General features: G+C 35.6%; 1 protein-coding gene across 1 annotated transcript in view; it reads right to left on the bottom strand.

Annotated features, from left to right (window-relative positions):
• The window catches only part of ATR (ATR serine/threonine kinase), a 111393-nt gene that overhangs the window by 68029 nt on the left and 19934 nt on the right, over window positions 1–23430 (bottom strand). Inside the window, exons 5-19 of the mRNA XM_069563429.1 lie at window positions 23190–23368; window positions 22103–22294; window positions 20906–21096; window positions 20289–20441; window positions 19459–19651; window positions 18968–19230; window positions 17054–17244; window positions 16861–16961; window positions 16501–16672; window positions 15700–15870; window positions 13751–13945; window positions 12387–12572; window positions 3447–3539; window positions 1814–1944; window positions 334–477 (exon numbers count right to left, since the gene is read on the bottom strand). Of these exons, the coding sequence (XP_069419530.1) occupies window positions 334–477; window positions 1814–1944; window positions 3447–3539; window positions 12387–12572; window positions 13751–13945; window positions 15700–15870; window positions 16501–16672; window positions 16861–16961; window positions 17054–17244; window positions 18968–19230; window positions 19459–19651; window positions 20289–20441; window positions 20906–21096; window positions 22103–22294; window positions 23190–23368 (2555 nt within the window). The remainder of the gene's footprint in view (window positions 1–333; window positions 478–1813; window positions 1945–3446; window positions 3540–12386; window positions 12573–13750; window positions 13946–15699; window positions 15871–16500; window positions 16673–16860; window positions 16962–17053; window positions 17245–18967; window positions 19231–19458; window positions 19652–20288; window positions 20442–20905; window positions 21097–22102; window positions 22295–23189; window positions 23369–23430) is intronic.

The following is a 23430-nucleotide window of genomic DNA, read 5'->3' as shown; positions in this document are numbered from 1 at the left end:
AAGCTGTAGAAACTATGTGATTAGCCCTCCTAACGTTTTTCATGCATTCAACTGTCTGCCTTTTAACTGTGAGAAGAAAGGTAAATTGTGCCTCATCTCTTTCAAAACTGATGAAAAATAATTTTGAGCTATTGATCTACTATTAAGTTTAAAATATAATTACAATAAAAGCCATGTCACAACTGAATATTGACTTTAAACATGTCAATTACTTCTATTTATTAATGGACTCTAAATTAAAAAGAATGTGAACAGTTTACTCACAGTAATCCTAATACCTTGATATAAAAATGCAGTAATAAAAAGCTGCTATCTCTATTTCATTTACAATACCTGTTTTCAATTATGAGGTAGTGAAATATAGCTGCAGTTTCTTTAGGCTGGATATGTATGAGTGGTAACAAAGCTACTATTACATGACTGAGAAGGGAGCCCAGATAAGCATGATCCAGGCAACGAACAAAGCAGTCCCAAGCTCTATGTGGGGAAAAAAAAAAAGTTAAAAGTCACATCAGTTAATTATTAGCTGAACAAACAATGGTAAATACAAACAATAAGAATATAAGGCAGCTGTAAAAATGTAATAAAGATCAGTCAGTATACTCAAATCAAGTGACTTCTATAATACACTAAGTCAAAAAAAAGCAAGATGAAAAACAAAGCTTATAATATGCTACCTTTTGGGGCAGGATTAATATAAAAAAAATTTGCTTATACTTTTAGAAAGGGGGGACTACACAAAATAAGATTAGACACATCTATTTTTAGCAATTTAGGAATGACAGCTACGTTCTTTGAGTGTAACTTATTACACAAATTTGAATTTAGGACAAAGTAAATGTTTTATATGATCTTTAAATTAAATAAAATACATGGAAAAATCAATCTCTATTAAGCAAATTGAAACAACTGAACCTCACAATACCAAGTAGATGGCACAGGCACACAGGAAAAAATTATTTTACATGACTTTAAAACATATTATTCTTTCTTAAAAAAATTATCTTTCATATTCTTTCCCATTATAATTTATCACAGAATTTTGAATATAGTAAAACATTATTCTGACTGTACATCTCCAATAAAATTCAGTCAAGAACAAAAAGAAACTTTAAGAAGCTTAAACTGCATTCAGGAGTTTTACTGTTAGCAGTAATACTGAAATTAAACCAAATTAGCAATCAGCCAAATCCTACATGCCAAAATCTCAATGGCCGAAAAGAAATGTAGAGAGGGTGTTTAAGGGATTGATCTATTTATAGGACTGACTTAGGGGGCCATACAGTCAAATGTGTGATATTTTATTTGGATTTTAATTCAAACAAGTCAACATCTTTGGGGAAAACATCTCTGAGACAATTGGAGAAATCTGAATTTTAGAAGATATTAAGGAAATTCTTCTTAATTCTGCTAAGTATAATAATTTATGATGGTTACATATTTTTAAGATGTCCTTATCCATTAGATACATCTAAGGTTTTAGAAATAAAATGATATGATATTGGGTTTTCTTTAAAACATTCTAAGTAACAATAACTAGAAGTAGAAGGGTTAAATAAAATAAGATTAAAGGTTGCTAACTATTGAGGTTGGGAAGTGAGTATGCAGGGGTTCATTATGTTATTCTATTTCTCAGGATATTAAAAGATTTCACAGCAAAATGTTTTAAAAGAAGTAAACACATTCCCTTTTCAGTGTAAATGCCCCTCTATATTACAACTGGTTTGAACCCAATTTCCCTCAAAGGGATAAGAATTCAAGTTAGTGTTACTGGAAGAGGCAAAATATCTAATGAATTCAGGTCGTTATTTACCTGCAACACAATTCAGGAAAATCATCCTTGAATCGAAGGCCAGTTCTCAGCGTGGTCATCATCTTCACCCTCACAGAACTGACATGTTTGGGTCCCATTAATTTCATCAAAGACATTAAACTGTTCAAGGCCTGAAAAGTAAGTAGGGCTTCAAAATAAAGCCATAAACAAGCTGGCAGGAGCAGATGAGCCCTAAGGACAAGTGCTTTCCATCCTAATCTCAGTGTATATCTATTCTCTGACAACACAAAGCTTAATGGCAGTAGTTTATTTTGTTCAAGTGCTTATGTAAGAATTATAATTTGAAAAATACAAGTTGGGTTCCTTTTATTTCCTGCTTTTGAAAGTGATTTGTTATTTTGGTCTTTGTGGTCTTCTTAAGCAGTAATTTTCAAATTTATTAAAACCATAATACCTATTTTTTAAACTTCTTCATATCCATCCTGAACAGCTATGTAACACATGCATTTATGTCCTAATGGTACTAAATTCAAATGCTCTAATTTAGTAAAACAGGTAACTAATGGCATACTCAGAAAATAGTACACACATTTTATTGTGTGGAACACAGAATCAGACTTGTATGAATAGCTTCAGATTCTAATGAATGGGTAAAGAAACTCTCCTGTCAACCTTAACTCTGTGGAAAAACATGAAAGCTCTTTATGTTTTAAACAAACAAACTCTAGTTTTCTTAGATTTGAGGTTATCCTTTCACTTGGGATAACAATAAGAAAGATTTTACATACACAGAAGTCGTTTTGGGGATTAAATTCACCAGTTGACACCAAAAGAACAAGTATATATTGCTGAAATTTTCATAGATTAATATTGTACCCCATCTTTCCTAGCTCTTTAAGGTCATTAAGAAAGTGGAGTATAGATTGAAAAAAAAGCATCTATTCATGGGTTTTTATTATAATTTTACTGACTGCAGAGTGGGAAGCAATAAAAAGGAAAATTTAATCAGTATCTAAAATACTATCCTAAACTACAGACAAAAATTTCCATTTGTTTGCAATCATAATGAAACTACACTATGCCAAATGTGTTTAAATATATACAGACAAATACAGAAGTTACTTTACTTTCTATAGCCCAACACTTTTGGTATTCAAAAACACAATGGGACATGACTCACATGAGACCAACTTGGGTTAATGAATTTAATAAAGCAACTTTTGTTTGCGCTGTCAGGGAGCGCCGGTCTCTTTTTTTCCCATTGACCTACGTGTTGTGATGATGTGAGTCTAAAGCTGCTGAGACCATTACCTGGCACTTAAATTAGAGCTAATCCAAGGAAATTTGAGCTAAGTGATTAATTCTGAGAATACAATATCCAAAATCAAGTTATGCCAGAAGCTATGTATTATCTTTATACTTTTAGTTACATAGGCAACAAATTCCTTCAAGCCAGTTTGGGTGAGTTTTCTGTCCCTTATAAACAAAAGAACAGTAAATGATAACATTTTCTTTTCAGATTCCTCAAAAGCATACGTGAGTTGTTCAGGAATACAGAATATTATGTTTGATAATTTTTTTTCTTTGAATGTTTGCAGCTAGAAGCAGATGTCTCCTACATATTCTGTATGAATTCTGTTCTGGCCCTTTGTAACCAACTATCATCACCTACCATTTTCTTATCTTCAATGCCAACACTGGAGCTTAGTAACTGCATATTGAAAAAAGCCAAAATGCCCAACAACTTGGGTTGCAAATAATCAGCCTAAGGGGAAAAAAACCAACACATAAAAAAGGTATTACATAGTTTCATACAAACCAAATTTCATAAGTCAACCATTTACTTAAAATCATTTCTGTTTTATCTAACTACATTAGAATACTGGAAATAACCATTTGCAGAATTACGTTTCTCCCAAAGCATATATTTTCACATGTAATACTTTAAAAATTAATAAAACTGATTCACAATTATTATGATAATATATGATTAAATAGTTCTATACTGTGAGAAAATCATAAGCCTTTGAATTAGAGTTGAGCTATGATAGAATCCTCAGGATCTGACTCATGTCAGGATCTAGAGTGGTGAAGATATTCATCTTAAGGAGAAGAATAGAAAAAGGCTAGTGAATGTCCTTATTTAGAGCATTTAGAGTTAAGGTGGGGAAGAAAAGTTACTTGAACAAGAAACAGGTACTCTGCCAGAGGGGCTTTTCCCAGGAGCCACTAATGGTAAAGAACCTGCTTGCCAATGCAACAGACATAGAGATACAGGTTTGATCCCTGGGTCGGGAAGATACCCTGGAGGAGAAAATGGCAACCCATTCCAGTATTCTTGCCTGCAGAATCCCAGCAGAGGAGGCTGGTGAACTACAGTCTAAAGGGTCACAAAGAGTCAGACACAACTAAAGCAACTTAGCATGCATGCACATGCACCCTGCCAGAATAATGGTCTGCCATAGCAGTCAATATCCCCTGAGGAAATAGTAAAAGGGCTACAAACCTTGGGCATCAACAGCTACAAGTTAGGTATCACTAATTACGGCATTTTGAGTCTCCTGAAGTGGACAGGGTTAAATCTTTCTTGAAAGAAGGGAGTAGAGGACAGGGTATGGACTTTAAGTCAGCCAAACCTGGGTGCAAATCCCAATTTTAAAACTTCCTAGTTTATCATGTTGGATGAGTTACTCAGCTCTTCTGAGTCTATAAGATGGGAACAATGAAAGTATCAACTGCATAACGCTGCTGTGGAGATTAAATAACATAATATGTATTAAATACTTGGAATACAGCAAATGTTAAATAAATCTTAATATTATTACAAACTGGGACTGTGAGTACTCTGCAAAGAAGAATTTTCCTCTCTATAAAAGTCTTCAATAGGGGGATTCCCTGGTGGCTCGGTGGTAAAGAATTCATCTGTCAGTACAGGAGACAAGGATTCAATCCCTGGTCCAGGAAAATTTCACATGCTGTGGAGCAACTAGGCTTGTGAACCAAAACTACTGAGCCTGTGCTCTAGGGCCCAGGAATCACAACTACTGAGCCCACGTGCTGTAATTACTGAATCCTGACTGCCTGTGCTCTGCAACAAGAGAAGCCACTGCAATGAGAGGCCAGCACACCACATCGAAGAAAAGCTTCCAGTCACCACAACTAGAGAAAAGCCTGCACAGCGGCAAAGACCCAGCAGAGCCAAAAATAAATAAACAAAATTAAAGAAAAAAATCTTTAACAAAGTTAGTTACGACAAGGACATGAGTAATGTGCATGTTTAAGCTTCCACAATAAACACGATGAAGGTGTGATTAAAAAAAAAAAATTCATATATAAGCAAGAAAAGGGACCAAAAACAAGGAGGGGAGCTGGGGAGAAGCAGCAGTTAGGATATTTTCCAACTCCAGGAAAAAGTTGTATTGTTTGACACTGAAGTACCTAATTCAAGTATCTTTAGGTCACACACGCTACCAGGTTGGGTGAGGAGGTAAGAAAGGTGCACACTAGCTCACTGTAGAGGAAGCTTAGTGTCCAACACATTTTCCAGATTAGACGCTGGGATAAACTTTTTTCTCTTGCAGAGCACAGAGAATCATGTTTACCAAAGCCTAAAACTGCACTTAATTTACAAACTTCCAATTTGGATTAAGACTCAAGTTTAATATGTCATAATTCACTAACTGCAAGGTTCTATCTCATTCTTAGGGAGAAGGCAATGGCACCCCACTCCAGTCCACGGACAGAGGAGCCTGGTAGGCTGCAGTCCATGGGGTTGCTAGGAGTCAGACAGGACTGAGCAACTTCACTTTCACTTTTCACTTTCATGCACTGGAGAAGGAAATGGCAACCCGCTCCAGTGTTCTTGCCTGGAGAATCCCAGGGACGGGGGAGCCTGGTAGGCTGTCGTCTATGGGGTCACACAGAGTCGGACACCACTGAAGCGACTTAGCAGCAGCAGCAGCAGCAGCTCATTCTTAAATGAAAAGTTGATATAGCTGATACTCACATAATCTATATCAACATTCTAATTTTAAAGCTTTTACATTTAGACAAATAGTTTATTCATCTGCCATTCACCAAATATTTATTATGTATGTCTAGAATACTCTGCCAGGTGCAAGTGTATAAGATAAGCAGTCACTTTCTCCCTACTAGCTTACACGGGAGACTGATAGAAGAAGATAACATTTATAAGTAAGTATGTAAATAAGTTTGTAATAAGTGCTATAAAGAAACAGACATGGTCACATGAGACAGAAGAACTGGGATGAAGTGATTAGGAATTTAGATGGGATGATCAAGAAACTCTGAGATCTAAAGAATGAGAAACATCCAGGAGAAAATTTCAAGTAAAGAGACTATTTTCTGTAAAGGTTGTGAAGGAGGAAAAAGCTTGACATCTTTAAGCAACACAAACAATACTGAAACATAGGCAGAAAGGAAGATAAAAGTTGCACAATATGTGAGGGTGGAAAAGTATGCACCATGTAGAGCCTTACAGATTAATGAAAATCCCAGAAGAAATTCAACCAAGGGAATGAGTTTAAGCTGTCAGAAGAGTACTTCAAATGCTGTGTAAGTAACTGATTAAAGACGTAGGAAAGAAAGAGCAAAGAGAGAGAATAATTAGGAAGTGATCACAGTTGTCCTGGAGAAAGATGATGGTCACTTGTATAAGGGTGGTGGCTGCAGATAAGGAAAGACAGACTTGGGGGACAGACTTGAAAGGACTTGTTGATACTTAATTTTAAAGGATACAGGAAATGGAGGCCTTCCAGGTTTTGATCTGAGGAACTGGTATCTGAGGACAGATACTATAGATATTGGTACCATTTCCTGAGAAGTAAAGACTATGAGAGGAACAGAATTAGGGAAGGAAAATACAGATTTTTATAATTTGGGCTTCCATAGTGGCTCAGATGGTAAAGAATCTGCCTGCAAGGCAGGAGACCAGATTCAATCCCTGGGTCGGGAAGATCCCCTCGATAAGGGAACCAGTGGCAACCCACTCCACTATTCTTGCCTGGAGAATTCCATGGACAGAGGAGCCTGGCAGGCTACAGTCCATGGCGTCACAAAGAGTCAGACATGACTGACTGACTAACATTGGGCAATGGAAATGTAATGTTTGGACTTGTTTGGAGATGTTTAAAAGACAGGCAAATATAGATGACAAAGAAGAAGTTGGACAGTCTCGGTTTGCCAATTTCCTTCATCCTCAGATCCATTCTCTGTCCTTTTCTGCCTGCCTATCTCTGTTTATTTCCAAGGCAAACCATTCACTATCACAGTAATCCAAGTATATGCCCCAAACAGTAATGCTGAAGAAGCTGGAGTTAAACGGTTCTTGAAGACCTATAAGACCTTCTAGAACTGACACCCCAAAAAGATGTTCTTTTCATCAGAGGGGACTGGCATGCAAAAGGAGGAAGTCAAGAGACAACTGGAGTAACAGGGAAATTTGGCCTTGGAATACAAAATGAAGCAGGGCAAAGGCTAACAGAGTTTTGCCAAGAAAACACACTGATCATAGCAAACACCCTCTTCCAACAACACATGAGAAGACTACACATGGAGATCACCAGATGGTCAACACCGAAATCAGACTGATTACATTCTTTGCAGCCAAAGATGCAGAAACTCTATATAGTCAGCAAAAACAAGATCGGGAACTGAAGGTGGCTCAGATCATGAGCTCCTTATTGCCAAATTCAAACTTAAATTGAAGAAAGTAGGGAAAACCACTAGATCATTCAGATATGACCTAAATCAAATTCCTTATGACTATACAGCAGAAGTGACAAATAGATTCAAGGGATTAGATCTGATAGACAGAGTGCCTGAAGAACTACAGATGGGGGTTCATGGCACTGTACAGGGGGCAGTAATCAAGACCATCCCTAAGAAAAAGAAATGCAAAATGGTTGTCTGAGGAGGCCTTACAAATAGCTGAGAAAAGAAGAGAAGTGAAAGGCAAAAGAGAAAAGGAAAAATATACACATCTGAATGCAGAGTTCCAAAGAATAGCAAGGAGAGATAAGAAAGCCTTCCTCAGTGATCAATGCAAAGATATAGAGGAAAACAATAGAATGGGAAAGACTAGAGATCTCTTCAAGAAAATTAGAGATACCAAGGGAATATTTCATGCAAAGATAAGCACAATACAGGACAGAAATGGTATGGGCCTAACAGAAGCAGAAGATATTAAGAAGAGGTGGCAAGAATACACAGAAAAAGTATATAAAAAGATCTTCACGACACAGATAATCATGATGGTGTGACCACTCACCTACAGCCAGACATTCTGGAACACAAAGTCAAGTGGGCCTTAGGAAAAATCACTCAAACAAAGTTAGTGGAGGTGATGGAATTGTAGTTGAGCTATTTCAAATCCTAAAAGATGATGCTATGAAAGTGCTGCACTCAATATGCCAGCAAATTTGGAAAATTCAGCAGTGGCCACAGGACTGGAAAAGGTGAGTTTTCATTCCAATTCCAAAGAAAGGCAATGCCAAAGAATGTTCAAACTACCACAGAATTGCACTCATCTCATGCGCTAGTAAAGTAATGTTCATAATTCTCCAAGCCAGCCTTTAACAGTATGTGAACGGTGAACTTCCAGATGTTCAAGCTGGATTTAGAAAAGGCAGAGGAACCAGAGATCAAATTGCCAACATCCGCTGGATCATCGAAAAAGCAAGAGAGTTCCAGAAAAACATTTATTTCTGCTTTATTGACTACTCCAAAGCCTTTGACTGTTTGATCACAATAAACTGTGGAAAATTCTGAAAGAGATGGGAATACCAAACCACCTGACCTGCCTCCTGAGAAGTATGTATGCAGGTCAAGAAGCAACAGTTAGAACCAGACATGGAACAACAGACTGGTTCCAAATTGGGAAAAGAGTATGTCAAGGCTGTATATTGTCACCCTGCATATTTACTTATATGCAGAATACATAATGCGAAGTGCTGGACTGGATGAATCACAAGCTGGAATCAAGATTGCCAGGAGAAATATCAATAGCCTCAGATATATAGATGACACCACTCTTATGGCAGAAAGGGAAGAACTAAAGAGCCTCTTGATGAAAGTGAAAGAAGACAATGAAAAAGTTGGCTTAAAGCTCAACATTCAGAAAACAAAGATCATGGCATCCGATCTTATCACTTCATGGCAAACAGGTGGGGAAACAGTGGAAACAGTGAGAAGCTTTATATTTTTGGGCTCCAAAATCACTGCTGATGGTGACTGCAGCCATGAAAGTAAAAGATGCTTGCTCCTTGGAACGAAAGCTATGACCAACCTAGATCACATATTAAAAAGCAGAGACATAATTTTTGACTTTGACTATGTGGACTTTTGTCAGCTAATTGCTAGGGAGAAGCAGCAATTAGAATATTTTCCAACTCTAGGAGAAAGTTGCATTGTTTGACACTGAGGTACCTAATTCATGTATCTTTAGGTCACACATGCTACCAGGTTGGATGAGGAGGTAAGAAAAGCGTACACCAGCTCACTGTAGAGAGGAAGCTTAGTGTCCGCCTAGTCAAAGCTATGGTTTTTCCAGTAGTCCTATATGGATGTGAGATTTGGACTATAAATAAAGTTGAACACCAAAGAACTGATGCTTTTGAACTGTGGTGTTGGAGAAGACTCTTGAGAGTCCCTTGGACTGCAAGGAGATCCAACCAGTCCATTCTGAAGGAGATCAGCCCTAGGATTTCTTTGGAAGGAATGATGCTAAAGCTGAAACTCTAGTACTTTGGCCACCTCATGTGAAGAGTTGACTCATTGGAAAAGACTCTGATGCTGGGAGGGACTGGGGGCAGGAGGAGAAGGGGACGACAGAGGATGAGATGGCTGGATGGCATCACTGACTCGATGGATGTGAGTTTGAGTGAACTCCAGGAGATGGTGATGGACAGGGAGGCCTGGCGTGCTGCAATTCATAGTGTCGCAAAGAGTCGGACATGTCTGAGCGACTGAACTGAACTGGACTGCAAGGAGATCAAAGCAGTCAATCCTAAAGGAAATCAGTCCCAAATATTCACTGCAAGGACTGATGCTAAAGCTGAAACTCCCCCAATACTTTGGCCACCTGATGTGAAGAACTGATTCATTGGAAAATACCCTGATGCTGGGAAATATTGAAGGCAGGAGGAGAAGGGGATGACAGAGGATGAGATGGTTGGATGGCATCACCGACTTGATGGACATGAGTTTGAGCAAGCTCCAGGAGTTGGTGATAGACAAGGAAGCCTGTGTGTGCTGCAGTCCATGGGGTGGCAAAGAGTCAGACACGATTGAGTGAGTAAACTGAACTGCACTGCACTGATGTGCCTTGGAGGCCAACCAGATTTCATCACTCAAGATTCCTTTTCCTCTGGGTTTCCTACTAAATTCAGTCAAGTGGAGCCACCAACAGGGGAACATAGGGCAGGAGTAGAGAGTGTGATATTTATAACTTCCTGCACTATCTGGGTTGTGAGGTGCTTCTGGCAGTGGTTATATTCCTCCACGACAAGAGCCCTTCCCAAACACCATGGTTCTAGCTCTCTGATGATACCATTTTTTCTTGCCTAGGAGGAAGGGGAACATGTGTTTTCTGCTGTTTCTAGTCTTGGGTTTCTTAACACTCCCTGCTAGTTCTCTTAACCTTGCTTATGTCAATGAAAATAGCCCCTTCATTACATTATTTTCAATGAAACATTTGCGTGTGTGCCATCTATTTCCTGCCAGGACCTAACTTGCATTAAGTCCACAAGCCCAAAGTTCAAGAGAGCTCTGGACTAGAATTTCAATTGTAAAATCATCAAAATATAAATCATATTAAAGGATCAGAGGAATTCAGATTCCCTGTCATTTAAGGAGTGAATATTTATAGAGGAAAAAGACCCAATTACATAGTACTGAATGTAATATATAGAGAATAAGTAGATAAAGTACAAATTAAGAATGAGTGGACAATCACCAATGAATGAATATATGAATGAATATTATACACACACACATATATATATGTATATACAATGGAATACTGTGTTCAGTCACTCAGTCATGTCTGATTCTGTTATGCTATGGACTATAGCCTGCCAGGCTCCTACGTCCATGAGGATTCTCCAGGCAAGAATGCTGGAGTGGGTTGCCATGCCCTCCTCTAGGGGATCTTCCCAACCCAGGGATCCAACCCAGTCTCTTGCATTGCATGAAGATTCTTTACTGTCTGAGCCACCAGGGAAGCCCAAGAATACTGGAGTGGGTAGCCTGTCCTTCTACAGGGGAACTTTCTACCCAGGAATTGAACCAGGGTTTCCTACATTGGATTCTTGACCAGCTGAACTACCCGGGAAGCCAAGTGGAATACTACTCAGCCATAAAAAGAATGAAATAATCCCATTTTCAGCAACATGGTTGAACCTAGAGAGTCAGAAAGAGAAAGACAAATACTATATGCTATCACTTATACATGGAATCTAAAATATGGCACAAATGAACTTATCTATGAAAAGAAACAGATTCACAGACATAGAGAACAGACTTGTGGTTGCAGGAGTGGGAGAGGGATGGATTGGGAGTTTGTGATTAGCAGATGCAAACTATTATATATAGAACAAATAAATAGCAAGGCCCTACTGTATAACGCAGGGAACTATATTCAGTATCATGCAACAAACCATAACAGAAAGGAATACGAAAAAGAATAGATATATATGTAGAACTGAATCACTGTGTTTCACAACGGAAATTAACCAAACATTGTAAATCAACCATACTTCAATAAAATAAATTAAGAAATAAAGAATAGGTGGACAGTGAAGCAAAAAGAAAATCAAGAAAATATGGTGTAACAGATGTCAAATAGGAAGGGATGGTCAGCTGTACTGAACACCAGTGAAAGTCGAATAAGACAGAAAAAGAGAAGCAACCACTGGATTTGATAGCAGGAAGATAATTTTTGACCTTGACAAGATGAAAATTTCAGTAGAATATTTCAGAGTCAGAGTTGAATGAGCTAAAGAATGGTGGTAAATGAGAAAGCCAAGACAGAAACCTCTCAAGATATTTTGCTGATAGTACTTTGAATATCTTCAAAGAATGAAGACAATCAAAAGAAAAAAATATTAAGTCTAAGATTTATATGTTTTTTCTACATGAAGAAATAAAATAGTAAGATGATTTCAGATACAAATTTAAGACAGGGAAAGACAAAAAGGAATATTTTCTAACCTGCCTTAAACCCAACAAAGAATTCAAATATAGTTTAGAACTGATAAAGCTAGTATGTTGTGCTAAGGAAGGGATAGTGGCACTGGGGAAAGCTATCAATGTATTCTGATCCATAGTTAAAAGGTAGTGAAGAAAAATAAACAGCTTTACCCAGTGAAAAAATAAAATCTAAAATCATTTGAAAATGTATATTTTTCAATTTCGATATGTATGCTGTGACCATGCAATTTAAATAAACAGTCTTTTCAAAACAAAAATTCCAATTTAAAATTTAAATAAATCTCTAGCATTTGGAAAATATATAAAACACCTGTTTTTCAATTACATAAAGCTACAAAAAGGAAAAAAACAAACCAAAAAACCCATATAATGTATTTCTTACCATAAGTTCAGGTGATGTGATATCTCTTGGACCTTGATATGGATCATCACTAGATGCAAATGAGGCAAGTATTGACAAACCATTGAAAACCTGTTGATAGTGTTCTCCAATACGGAGCAATAATTCATTATGCAGTCCTTGGAAATCTTGTCTCAGCAGGCTCCCCAGTTCAATTTCTGTTTCATTCTAACCGAGAGATACATTAAAAAAATAAAAAGTTGCTTTTTTCCCCGATACTAACATCTTGGAAATAAGTGTATTGATTTTATTTTATTTTTTGTATTGATTTTAATATGCTATAGTTAATCAGGAACTCTGGATCAGGTGACAAGAATTACTAATAATATTTAAAAAGGCATTGGAAAACGATTCTAATCTTGACTTTTCCTGGTAGGTTTGCATGGACTACAGGTAAAAAAGAGAAGTGATCAGACTTTATTTTGAAATAAAATTTTTTAAAGGGAGTATAGTTTTTTATGAAGTTTTAAAATGTCATTACATTCAAAGAAATATAACTGCTGAGAGGCAAGTTAGTGGCTCTGCCTCTCTCTGCCTTAGCTTTCTCATCCACAAAATGGAAAAATAATAGTACTTTATCTCACTGGGTAACTGAGAGGAGTTACGCAAGTGAAATAATCCATAAAAATTGCTTAGCAAAGTTTCCGACATGTAAGCATTGGAATGCTGTTACCATTCCACTTTCATAACACAGATTTTCTTTCTCAAAATAAATAAATACACTCAATACCCAAAAAGACTCATGTAGAAAGAGATCCATAGCTGGCATATCATGAAATACAGGAAATAAATTAACATTGGAGGAAAACAATAGTTACATATGCATATCTGACAGGTTCTCTTGTTCCCATGTAGCCTCTTATTCCTCAGATTTTGTTGCTACTACAACACCAAAAATTGCAGCACAGGCTATAATTTTAAATTTGAAAACTAGCAAGAAAGTGGGCCAAACTGTAATCAGAGCACGAAGTAACTAAATTCAATGCTGTCATAATACTACAGTTGAAGGATATTGCCTCTTCTGACAGATATAATTATCTATCATTAGTCACTGATAGTTCCAATCAATTAATAAATTCTAAAATGAAATTAGTTGAGGAGCTGATCCATGAATGGATGACTATCACATATCATCACTGTAAAACAATAAAAAAAATAACAAAAGAATACTTCTATTTAATACTCTCCTTTGGCCCAGGACAATACTTATTTATGTACCACTTGAACTTATATTACTCTAAGATAAATTATAAACTACTCACTCTACTTCCATAAGAATGTCACAATAGCTTTCCTATAATACTAATTTACATAAAAGAGTAAAACATATACAAACATTCAATTACCTTTAGATAATGAAGGGCACGTTCTAATTCATCCTTGGAACAGGAACAGACCAAATGGGAAAAAATATACTTGAAGTTATTTATTAAAATCTCTCTACGATTGACATTTAATTGTTTTCCTAAAGTTCGAATGAGAGCAGAAGCTGCAGGGCTTGCTTTGGCAGCAAGGTCAGGAAGCAACACTTGTAATGTTCTCTGAAAAAGAAACACTACAATTACCAAAAAGCATATTTGACCAGGTGATAAAATATTCACATGAGCTATGTACAAAAATAATTAAAAATACCACCCAAATTTGGAGTCCACCTACAACATATCTGAATTCAGATTTACTACTTATTCACTCAACAGACGTGTACTGAGCATCTACTATGGCACAGGCACTGCAGATACAGCAGTGAAAAATAGGCAAGGTTCTTGATGGTATGAAGTTTACACTGGAGGTGGGGAGAGATAGAAATAAAGAAGCTAATGTTCAAGAGGCAAAGAAAATAATTTCTCATTAGTATGTATTCATGCTTTTAATTAAAGCAGAGGTTTCAAGCTTGATTTATTATTTGATCTAACTAGTATTTAGACAATAAACAAAAGGAGCCATAAATACAGTATTCTAACTTCTTCAAATTAAGAAGTTGATGAGGGAGGGGGGTTCAGGATTGGGAACTCATGTACACCCGTGGCTGATTCATGTCAATGTATGGCAAAACCAATACAGTATTGTAAAGCAAAATAAACATAAAAATTAAAAAAATAAAATAAATAAAATAAAATACGTTGAGTGTAAAAAAAAAAAAAAGAAGTTGATGCTACAATATTAAAGAAAACCTTTTTAATACACCATCATCCCAACATGGCAACAAATCTATTTTGATTTTGGTCTATTTCCTTTAAGATCTTGTTCTTAAATAATATATAAAATTCCAAACATAAAATGATTGGCCTTTCATTTATTCACATATCTAACGAACAACTACTACATGTCAGTGACTATTATAGGCACTGAAGATATGACAATAAACAAGACCCAAACCCTACCCTCAGAGGTACTTACACCTTATTTGTGTTATGTCTTTCAACTTAATCCAGTAAGACTGGACATTATAAGGTAGTTTCTACCAAGTATTTATAATTATTGTATTACAGTGCATAATATTTTATGACCTAATTATTAGATACTTAAGTTTCTTCTCAGGGTTTTGTTTATTTGATACTTGGATAATGCTGCAGTAAACCTCTGCTTTGAGGCCCTCAGATGAAATTACTAAATGAAAAGGTTAAAAATATCTTTGCGGTTCTTAGAGTATAGTATCATAGTTTCTTCTAAGATTTGTCCAATTTACACACAATTTAATTTTGTTAAAATATGAAATTCTGTAGGGAAAAATTTTGCCTAGATCATTATTATAATTTATTAACTAATAATAATAAACTATGCCTTTGGGAACACATAAGAAGATAACCTACACCATCCATCTTTGAAACCTCAGCCCCACTAATGACTTTTCAAAGGCTTCCCAAACCACTACATACTACAAACTTGATTATCTGAATTCACATGTTATCTATAGCATTATTTTGTACTCCCACTACTTAGGGATAGATATGATCATATTAGACTTTGCATTACCAACGAAACCCATCATAGCACTAAAGACATAAATGCTTGGTAAATGGAATTAATTAGCATTAATTAATTAGTATTAACTTTTCAAGATAGCTAACCATAAAGAGCAATGACTCAAAACAACACATATTTCACTTTTATAACATAAGTAATATTATCATATCAAAGTCAAAAGATAACATGTAAATTTGAAAATCTATGGTCCTCATTATACTTGCCAGATAATAAACAATACCAGATTTTTTAAAAAATAGAGAGAGAATGGAATAAACACAAAATACTGAACTGAAAACCTCAATAAAGTCAACTATACTTTGCAACGTACAGTAAGGAAACGATTAAGATCAGGAAAGTCAAAAACATTGGCAATTTCAGACAAGGTATTTAAAGCCATTTCTCGCTGGTGAGCCACATCTTGTTTTCGCATCTCAGCATTCTGGCATGGAGTACTAGGAAGTGCCGTCATCTGACTGGAGTGGAGGGATTCTACCAAAAACTAGAGCAAAATGATGTTAGTTTTCACACAAGGAAGAACATTTAACTATTATGTTTTAGGCTAACATAAAGGCCAGTATCAGAGTTCTAAACATATTACCTGAATAGTTCATTTAATTTTTATAACAACCTTAATGAGGTATATATAAACACCCTTCTATAGATGAAGTAAACAGGCTTAGTTAAACTGGAATATGTTCTTAAGGATTACACCACTAGCACAGAGCAAAGCCTGTATTTTAACATTTCCCAACTTTTCAGAATGAACCTTTCTTGAGTGAACCTTTCTTAAAACAAAGTACCTTATCCATAATATCAAAGCATAAAAAAGTTTATCACTAAAAGAAAGACTAATAAAAAAAAGACTTCTCTTCATAGATTAACAATAGAGTAATAATTATTATAAGATGATTTTTTCCCCTCTCCCATTTATAGCCCTACATTTTCAGACTAGGATGCTAATAGAAAAATGACAAGATGTAGGGTCTTTTAAATAAACCAAATACATCATTAAAAAAAGAAATATCTCTCTTAAAACAAGAAAAGTAAAACATATATATGTTCCTTTTTTAGCTTTTTGCAAAGTAAAGTAATGCTATTTCCTGTAGTCAAGGCCAGTGCTGAATCTCACCTGACAGATAGGTTTCTTATACTGGCTGAAAAAGTGCTGCAGTTTAACACTTTTAGCCGCAACCAGCGCTCTAATTTCCGTGTACGCTGCTCCAGAGACAGAAGCTGACTTGGATAATAAACAATGCAATAAGTGCAAGAGGGCAAAAGGTACCAAATCTCCTTTTGCTGCCCTAAAATTATATTAAAAAAAAATTATTATCAATGTCTTGAAAATAAAAATCTATAAACAAATGAAAACTGTTATCACACTTCTCTCTATAACATCACAACTCTCATATTACCATTTCTAACAGCAGGCAAACAAAAAAGGTGAATGGCCAAAATAAATAAGGAAGTCTATGAAAGCTGCCAAACTTACCTTCCAATATCCCCTGTTGTAAGAATCAAGGTATCCTTCAATTCATTATTTCTTGAGATCTGAGCATGTGTATATGCTTCCTTCATCCTTAAGACAAAAAGCTAGAACAATAATATTAACTAGTTAAAGAAATTTTTAGAACCAAGTTTATGAAAATACATAAAAATCAAAATTTTAAATAAAAGTCATCAACCTCTTTTATAAATCCATCCTCAGCATCCAAGGATTCCAATATATGCTTGATATTTCCACTAAAAGCCACTCTAACATCCTTGTCTGGATCTTCCATTAAATTTAATAAAGTTCCAAGAACCATTTTTACATCTGTTTCATCTTCTCTAAAATCAAGATGCTTACAAAGATGATGCAGATTTTCTATGAAAGCTAAAAACAAGAGCATATAATACCTAAGTTAACACATTACATTAAAAAGTTGTACTATAAAAATATTGCCAATAAATAATACACTACACAGAATGCTAAGTTGTCTTATAAAGTCAATATTTTGTGTTTAAATTTGTAAAGCATATAGAACTGTGGAGGATTAAAATGAATACTTGAAAAACTAATACCTACAAAAATTTCCTTTAGGGATTTCACTGGGGGTCCAATGGTTAAAAATCTGCCTACCAATACAAGGGACACGGGTTCCATCCCTGGTCAGGAAAGGCCTCACTTGCCACAGAGCAACTATGCCAATGCACTACAACTATTGCGCTTGAGCTCTACAAGCTGTGAGCCACAGCTTCTGAGGCCTGCCCTATAGAGTCTGTGCTCCACAACAAGAGAAGCCACCACAATGAGAAGCCTGCACACCTCAACAAAGGATAGCCCTGCTCACCTTAACTACAGAAAGAGGGCATGCAGCAACAAAGATCCAGCACAGGCAAAAATAAATAAATAATCTTTTATACTAAAAAAATTTATTTTATGCTTTTTAGTAAAAGTTATACATAATTTAAATCTAAATAATCTCTAGAATTTTTAAAGTTATAAATGATTACTCAGTCAGATCTTTTAAATTACTGGGATAGACTTAAAAGCACATTTCCATAATCTAAAGAAGTGTGAATAAAGGGAAAGCTTGTTGTTTTTGTTGTCTAGTCACTAAGTCGTGTCCAGCTCTTTTGCGACCCCATGGACTGTAGCCCACCAGGCTCCTCTGTCCACAGGATTTTCCAGGCAAGAATACTGGAGTGGATTGCCATGTTCTTCTCCAGGGACTCTTCCCCAAACAGGGATCGAACCCATGCCTCCTGCTCTGGCAGATAGGTTCTCTACCATTGAGCCAGAGAGTCTCTTGGACTGTAAGGAGATCCAACCAGTCAACCCTAAAGGAAATCAGCCCTGAATATTCATTGGAAGGACTGATGCTGAAGCTGAAACTCCAATACTTTGTCTACCTGATGTGAAGAACTAACTCACTGGAAAAGACCCTGATGCTGGGAAAGATTGAAGGAAAGAGGAGATGAGGACGACAGAGGATGAGGTGGTTGGATGGCATCACTGACTTGATGGACATGAGTTTGAGTAAGCTCTGGGAGTTGGTGGTGGACAGGGAACTCTGGTGTGCTACAGGCCATGGGGTAGCAAAGAGTCTGACACAACTTAGTGACTCAATAACAATAACCACCCAAAGCAAGCCATCATCCAAGTATGTGTATACATTTCATGCTCCCAACAAATTCATACACCATTACCATTGTAAAGTGGTAAAGATATAATCTATACTCCTCAGGGGGCAAGGACTATTCGAAGTTCTGAATGTCCAAAGCAGTGGCAGGGGACACATTAAGAAGGTCCCTGGGATCACTAAAGAGGATACAGGATACTGAACCTCACAATATTGAACTAAGCAATGGGTATTTCCCTTACACTGTCTAATCACAAGAGCATTCTACAACTCTAAAAATTACTTCCCTTTTTAGTTCTGTGATACAGTCTCATATCAGACATCCTGTTTATAAATAATTACATAAGCACTGAATCTATCAAGCAAGTCTAATTGTTTAAGGCTGCAGGCTAACTCTACCACTGTTTTTGTTTTTTTTTTAAAGGAGCTTAAATAGGTTTCAAAATATTAAATAAATCATAACAAACCACTTACCAAGTTTCACTGGGCTAGGTGTTTTTTTTTTCAGTAGGAAAAGGAATGGCTTGCAAACAGAAGCTTTTAGTCGAGAAGATGAACACTCAGGTTGAGAAGCGACTTTTAGGCTCTTACATAAGAGGTCAATATGCCCATATTCAGAGAGAGGTTCTGTTAAAGAACTTGTCAAATAAAACTTTCCATGAAGTGTACAGACAAGCTGACCAAGTACAGAAGCAAATTCTTTTTTGACAATGTCAGAATCATCTTTGACTTTATCTCTAGGGGGAAAAAAAAAGTACTAAATCTTTTGGTTTAATTTTGTGGTCTAAATAGTCTTGCCTCATTTGGGGCAAAAGTACTGATTAAACAAAGAATAGAAGCAAAAAAAATTTAATTCTAAAACTAAAAGCAACATTTGTTCTATATATCCAGCAATAAATATAAATTTGTATATATGATATCTGTTCAATCAAGTTGTATATTCAAATTAAAATATTAATACATACACAAGAATCTTGGGAACTCTGTTATAAGGATTCTGCTGCTGCAGTAAGATAAAGAATCCATTAATACAACTTGTCCGGATTACTTCATGAGAGCTCTGCAGGGCCCAGCTGTAAACTGCTGTTCTCCACTCAAGGTGTATTCTTCTTGGAAACAGAGTTAGAAGAAATACACATTGTGACTGGGCCTGTGGTGCTAAAAAAAATTAAGTCCATTAATCAAGATTTCTAAGTGTTTACTTTACATACACACAACATACATACTTATTCCTTATTGTAAAGTCAAATAACATTTAAAATATATACAGCATTTAATTAAAAACTCCTTTTCCATTTATTAAGCACATGCACTAAAAAAGGTCTATGCATAATCTTACTAGTAACAGGGAAATCTAAACTGAAAATAACACCCATCAAATAGCAAAAAACATGTATTTGTTTAGGTAGTTACATCTTTGACTTTTTTTTTGGCTACACCATTCGGCTTGTGGCATTTTAGCTCCCAGACTAGGGATCAAACCTGGGTCCTCCACAGTGAAAGCACAGTCTTAACCACTGTACTGCCAAGGAATTCCCTCTCTCTTTTAAGATAGCAAAAAATTTTAAATTTGATAATGCCAAGTGCTGGTAAAGATATGAAACAAAAGGAACTCATATTTTGCTAACAGCAATGTAATTTGGAATGACATCTTTGGAGAACAATGTGGCAGAATAGAGCTGAGGATGCATAAATCCTACAATTTATCCCTTTCTACAAGTCTAACTCCTTTTTGAACTATTTAAAAATGTACCTTATTTTGTAATCACACATATAGAATTTTGTGACCACTTACAGTAGCTATCTGAAATCCTCTGGCTTAATGTTAGAAGACTGGTGGCAAACGTGGTCAACTTTAAAGAGTCATCATCAGAATGGAGACAAATCCATGGAAGTGAGAGCATTCCACATAAACCTTCCAGGATATGATCTTCAAATGAAGTGTTTACTACAGAAACACACAATAGGTGATTAATGATATCTTTTCTTTAATCATATTTAGCTATGTCTTCTTTCAATTAAAAAAAGACATTCTACACATCAAATGGAATTACAATGAACATTCATAAACAGGGGTTCTTAACATAAAGATGATGTTCTGAGGTCTGCAAATCCAAAGGAATTAACTGTGACTTTATGAAAATATGCATTTATATTTTTAGTAGTATTCTTTATATTCTTAAAATAAAATTTAAATGCTATAAATAATTTCTACTGACTGAAAAAGAATACTAAAAGCATTATACAAATAAATTTAGAACTTATAAATTACTGATACGCTTAACAGAACTGAAATTAAAAATAAACTTTTGGGCATTCCCAACATTGGTTCATTTAGGCCTTAGGCAAAAAACAAAACCTATTTTCATACTGATTACTGGTTATTTTGATCCATTACTTTTTTGTACTCACCTTGAATATACATCAAAGCATCATATATTTTTACCACTTTGTCAATAACTGTCTCCAGATCAGGTTTCTGAACAGATTCTAACAAAGTCCTACAGCTGTTAAGCACCTTTGTGTAAAAATCCACAGACATCCAAGTTATCATTACTGAAGGTTTCTTCTTACACTTCTGTTGACAGTCCTTGAAATTATAGCTGCAGTTAAAACATTTTTTAAGACAATTAAAATGAATTTTATTATAGTCAAAACTAATATTGTAGTAAGCAAAAAGAAATTGTGAGTATAAAACTAACCTAAAACTATAAACCAATTCAAAGTAAATATGCATATCAATTAATTTTAATCTCTTCATGTCAGTCTAAATCACACAGGATTTGGTAATTAAAGTTAATCTATGCTATTTAAATGTGATACCACCAGGCTTTAAAATAACAGAAGATATAGCTGTGTAAACCCTTTCTTAATAATAGGACAAAAGCAGACTTTACCCAAATTAGCTATTACTTCAAGTTATCTCAAATTCCAAATTTAAGGCAATCTGAATTAATACAGCTTCTTTAATCTCCTTCATAACTTTGTATTAGCAAGTTAAGAGTGACTCAGGAAAATTAAAAGATTTAAAAAAAAAAAAGAAAAACAAGTGAATCAGGAAACACGGAATAAATGATCATATAAAAAATTATCAAGGAGTGATGGTCTATAACATGGCAGTAAAAAATAAGACTAAATCTTCAGAGAGGGTTCACATTTTATTCCTTCTGATGGAGTAATTAACCTATATTAACGCTAAACTAAAAATATCTCTCATGAGTTTTAAATTCCTACTTTTATTATCAAAGGGGAAAGTTCTCTTGATGAAATATTTGGCTTGAAGAGCACTGAATTTTGAGTTGTATAAAAAAATGTTCTACCTTTCCACCCCAGAAAGTTAGTTCAGGCTTCAGACAAAAAAGAGCCTCAATTTTGAATGTGTAAAGAGGACATAAGAACTTTACTTCACAGAATTGTTGTAAAGATTAAATAAGATATGTATAGTACTTAACACAGTATCTAGCATTTAGCAGATGCTCAATAAAAAACAAATTTCTCTTTCACAGAAAAATTTTGTGTTCTAAGGTCACAAAAATCAAGTGAATAAAGAGGTCTTCCAAAACAATAAATTCAAATGTATTACACCCAGAAAATACAAGTTGTTTTTACCAGTCCATGTTTTGATGAGAACAGTGAACAGTACACAGAGCAGTCAGTTGTAGAATGATAGCAACTCCTTCTAAAATCTCACTAATAGGGTTCTTCACATTATTGGATTCAAGGAAAATTTGAAGGTCCTCAGCCTTCTGTTTCAGTGCACTCCATAATATGCTCTTTTTGTTCATATCCACATGTTTAATTCTGTAATTAATTATAACCAGAGTGTAAAGATTCATATTCATATGAATTTATATAATCTTGCTTGTACATGAAAAATATTTTAAACAAAAGACAGCATGTAATGGCAACTACTGACATTTTGTTTGTTTTCTGCTATACCATATGGCTTGCAGGATCTTAGTTCCCCAACCAGGAAATGAACCCAGGCCACAGCAGTGAAATTACTGAGTCCTCATCACTGGACCACCAGGGAAATCCCTGCTGCGGCCGCTGCTAAGTCGCTTCAGTCGTGTCCGACTCTGTGAGACCCCACAGACGGCAGCCCACCAGGCTCCCCTGTCCCTGGGATTCTCCAGGCAAGAACACTGGAGTGGGTTGCCATTTCCTTCTCCAATGCATGCAAGTGAAAAGTGAAAGTGAAGTCGCTCAGTCGTGCCCGACTCTTTGCGACCCCATGGACTGCCGCCTATCAGGCTCCTCTTTCCATGGATGTTCCAGGCAAGAGTGCTGGAGTGGGGTGCCATTGCCTTCTCCAGGGAAATCCCTACAACTACTGAAATTTATAACAACTTTCACAATTGGCTAAAATATGGGAATTCTTTGGCTACATTACAAAAAAAATAATTTGCTAACATTTTTTAAATTGTTGATAGATGTATAGTCACAGAGATTTTTTTAATGTATTAAAAAGTCAAATCAGGCAAGTAAAGACTTTCAAGTAACCGTATTTAGTCATGGAATCTTTTATACTAAAATAGACTACAAGAACTATTAGACTTTTTAAGCACTCCTTTGACTACTTATAGAAAGAACAAATATTCTTGGTGTATTTAAGGCAAAGCACTTAAATAAAGGTGATTTTTAAGTCACTAAAGTTCTATTAAGTGGCTAAATACAAACTGAATGAAAGTCATACTCCTCGGTCTGTTTCGGTGCTCTTTTGGAAGAGTTTAAAGATGAGCTGAGTCGACGCCTTTTGGGTGATAGTCCATTGCTATTACTGCTGAGGTTTTCCTGTTGAATTTGGCAGTGAACTTCATCAATGATTTCCATACTTTCCATTTTTAAGGCTGCATAAAGTGGGCCCAACAAATACTGAGAAAGCAAAAATAATTTTAAAAACTATTTCTTAGAAAATAAGTTTATATGTATTATTC

Source organism: Ovis canadensis, chromosome 1 (genome assembly GCF_042477335.2).
Source record: "Ovis canadensis isolate MfBH-ARS-UI-01 breed Bighorn chromosome 1, ARS-UI_OviCan_v2, whole genome shotgun sequence".
Classification (NCBI taxonomy): Eukaryota; Metazoa; Chordata; class Mammalia; order Artiodactyla; family Bovidae; genus Ovis; species Ovis canadensis.
The sequence above is the reverse complement of the archived record's forward strand: the minus strand, read 5'-3'. Positions and strand labels throughout refer to the sequence as shown.